General features: G+C 36.3%; 1 protein-coding gene across 1 annotated transcript in view; it reads left to right on the top strand.

The window, feature by feature from the left end:
- The window catches only part of LOC106868272 (zinc finger protein OZF), a 5,665-nt gene that overhangs the window by 348 nt on the left and 1,480 nt on the right, over positions 1–3,837 (top strand). Inside the window, exons 2-5 of the mRNA XM_052976505.1 lie at positions 317–619; positions 824–1,498; positions 1,583–1,822; positions 2,351–2,485. Of these exons, the coding sequence (XP_052832465.1) occupies positions 317–619; positions 824–1,498; positions 1,583–1,822; positions 2,351–2,485 (1,353 nt within the window). The remainder of the gene's footprint in view (positions 1–316; positions 620–823; positions 1,499–1,582; positions 1,823–2,350; positions 2,486–3,837) is intronic.

The following is a 3,837-nucleotide window of genomic DNA, read 5'->3' as shown; positions in this document are numbered from 1 at the left end:
GATGTCTGTGGTAAAGCATTCTCTAGATCACAAATCTTAATTACTCATAAACGTATCCATACTGGAGAAAGACCTTATGAATGTAATATCTGTGGTAGAACATTCGCTAACAGAAGTCATTTAGATGATCACAAACGTACTCATACAGGTGAAATGCTATATCACTGTGATATCTGTGGTAAGTCCTTCTCTCGAAGTAGTGGCCTAACTAGGCACATTCGTATTCACACAGGTGAGAAGCCATTTGAGTGTAATATTTGTGGTGAATCATTCTCTGAAAAAGGTAATTTAACTAAACACAAATACATTCATACAGGAGAGAGGTCGTATCACTGTGATTTCTGTGGAAAATCATTCTTTCAAAAAGTTCATTTACATTCTCACAGACGTACTCATACCGGAGAGAAACCTTATCGCTGTGATATCTGTGGTGAATCGTTCGCTGCTAGAACTACTTTAATTAAGCACAAATACATTCATACAGGAGAGAAACCTTACCAGTGTGATATTTGCAGTAAATCATTCACAGATAGAAGTGCATTAAGAGGCCATAAACGTGTTCATACAGGGGAAAAACCATATCAATGTGACGTCTGTGCTAAATCATTCTCTCAAGCAAGTACATTAACGCTACACAAGAGACGGGTACATACAGGAGAGAAACCATATCGCTGCGATATCTGTGGTAAATCATTCATTAATGGAAGTGGATTAACTGTTCACAAGCGTATTCACACAGGAGAAAAAACATATCAGTGTGATATCTGTGGTGAATCGTTTGCTTATGCAAGTGAAGTAACTGGCCACAAATGTATTCATACAGGGAAAAAACTATATCACTGTGATATTTGTGGTAAATCATTCTCAGGAACTACTGACTTGACGATACACAGCAAACGTATTCACACAAAAGAGAAATCATATACCTGTGATATCTGTGGTAAATCATACACTAGTAAAAATGCATTAACTGTTAATAAATGTATTCACACAGGAGAAAAGCCATACCGATGTGATATCTGCGGGAAATCATTCTCTCAAAATAATCAATTTAGAAATCATAAACTAACTCACAAAGGAGAGAAACCATTCCATTGTGATGTCTGTGGGAAATCGCTCTCTAGCAAGCAGGCTCTAACAAAGCATTCGCGTCTTCATTCTGGTGATAGGCCATATCACTGTGATATCTGTGGTAAACCATTCTCTGAAACAGGTGATTTAACTGAACATAAATTGACTCATACTGGAAAAAAGCTGCATCCCTGTGATATCTGTGGTAAATCATACACTAGTAGAAATATATTAACTTCTCATAAACGTGTTCATACAGGAGTAAAGCCTTTCCACTGTAATATCTGTGGTAAATCGTTCCTAAAGAATTATCTCTTAACTAAACATAAATACACTCATACAGGAGAGAAACCATATGATTGTAACATCTGCGGTAAATCTTTCTCTGAGGCAGGTTATTTAACTGTTCATAGTCGTACTCATACAGGTGAGAAACCATATCACTGTGAGATGTGTGATAAATCATTTTCTCAAACAACTCATTTAACAATTCATAGACGTATTCATACAGGAGACAAACCCTATAAGTGTGATATTTGTGGTAAATCTTTCTCCCAAAATTGTAATCTAACTAAGCACAACCACATTCATACAGGAGAAAAACCATATCAGTGTAATATATGTGGTATATCATTCTCCTTAAGTACTGCTTTAAGTAGTCACAAATACATTCATACAGGTAAAAAACTATATCACTGTGACATCTGTGGCAAATCATTTTCTCATAGTTGTGCTTTAACTAAACACAAACGTATTGGTTCTAAAAAAAAAATTTATAACAGTGATATCTGTAATAAATAACTCATCAACTCAAAAACGTCCTTTGTGAAGTGAGTGACAAATGGACAGATACATCAGCACTCTAAAGTTGCCAGCAACATGACAGCCTCTCTAGTGCTGGCTCCAAAGTAAAAGACATCCAATATACTGTGAAATTGATGGTGATATGTAGGGCAGCCAGCCACAAAAACCATATTCCCTAAAGCAAACTATACATATGACCTGTTTAACCCTTTAGTGTTCACATTATTCTGCCATAATTAATGCTTTTTTATCCACATTGTTTTGAACTAATCATGCATTATCTCGTAGCTATGAGATTTTGATGAGGTAGCTGTTAATTTTTAAAACGATATTGTAGGGTTGGTGTGAAAGACCAGATCTGGCCAGTTTGAACATAGAATAGGCAGAATACTTTTGGCCGGATATGACCGGTTTAAATGCTAAAGGGTTAAGACATGAAGTAGAGCTTTTTTCCTTTTTGTTTTCACTTTGATAGTAACAAACATATTCACACAAGTGTTGAATCAATTTAATTACGATATCTGTGGTAAATTATTCTCTCATGGAAATACCTTAACTACTCACAGGTACGATTGTACAGGTGAGAAACCATTTCACTCCAATATCAGTGGTAAGTCATTCTCGTATGGATAGAAATGTTCTGAAACATATTCATACAAAATAGAAACCATAATGCTGTTATATTGTTGTTTGTTCTTTCTTGAGCCATGCCTGGTTTCATTGGCGTATAGTTTCCCCACCTAGACAGGACGCCAGTCTGTTACAGGTGAGCTGCTAGATGCAGGAGGAAAGAGTGAGAGAAAGTTGTGGTGAAAGAGTCTGCAGAAGTTTGCCCCTACCTTCTGCTTAGGTGTTTTGATCATAAACATACACATCGCCTGCTCTGAGATTCGAACCTGCAATCCCTTGATTATGAGCCACAGATTTCAAAAATCAAATTTGTTTTTCTTCAGGAAATACCATTTCAGCGACAAATTTACAATCATACACTCCCATTTATATAGAGATCTTTCAGATGCTCGGTTGAGTAGGAGGTCAGAACGGTGACCAAGGAAGCTGTGGGCACAAACCTGGGTGAATCTGACCGCAGAAGCAGATCTTGATGGTAGTAAAAGAAAAAAAATATATGATATATAAATCAATTTAAATAGCTCCTGTTTTGCCTGCTTTTAGTGTTGTTGTCATGTGGGTAGTTGCACACGCTGTATTACACAGCCTGAGCAAGGTTCAATCCCTTCCAGGAGCACTATCCTTGGTGTTTATAAAAATTTGAAATTTTTTAAAATAAAATATTTACTCCCCGCACTCCACTGCTCTTGTAATTCCTTGGGAGAGTTACAGATTGAAACCCTCTCCCAGTGCATTAAATCTCTACTTACTAATCAATGTCCTTACCTGCAAAGGCATCTAAACAGGTCCCTAATTTGAGATTAATTACTGAGCTACAGCTGTGATGAGATAGTTTTTGTTTTTTATCTTTAGTTATGATAGATTTAAATATCTCTTAATTTACTACATTAATGTTGGGTGTGTTGTTGGTCTCGTGGGTAGAGACACAATTAGACATTCAACATCCTGGGCAGGGTTCAATCCTACCCAGGGCCTGCATTAAGGGGGTCTTACTAAAATTTTTCATTTTTTTTTTTAATCTCTAGAGATAAAAAATGAAAATGTTTAATAAGACCCCCTGTAATTCCTGGCAGAGATTAGAAACCTCTGCTGGTATCTTGTTACTACTTTTAAACACCCTTACCAACTGGGCCACCAAAGCAGCAACAATTTTCATGTGAAAATTAAGATACTTAAATTTACTTCAAATATTGCATTTACTATAAATATATGAGGGAGATCTGGTTACTATGTGAAGGCTGCCTTTTTGCCCTTTCTTTGCACACACACACACACACAAAATATTTAATAATGTCTTTTGTAATTTCTAGCATTGATTTGAAACCTCCACTT

Source organism: Octopus bimaculoides, chromosome 24, assembly GCF_001194135.2.
Source record: "Octopus bimaculoides isolate UCB-OBI-ISO-001 chromosome 24, ASM119413v2, whole genome shotgun sequence".
NCBI classification, from domain to species: domain Eukaryota; kingdom Metazoa; phylum Mollusca; class Cephalopoda; order Octopoda; family Octopodidae; genus Octopus; species Octopus bimaculoides.
The sequence above is the reverse complement of the archived record's forward strand: the minus strand, read 5'-3'. Positions and strand labels throughout refer to the sequence as shown.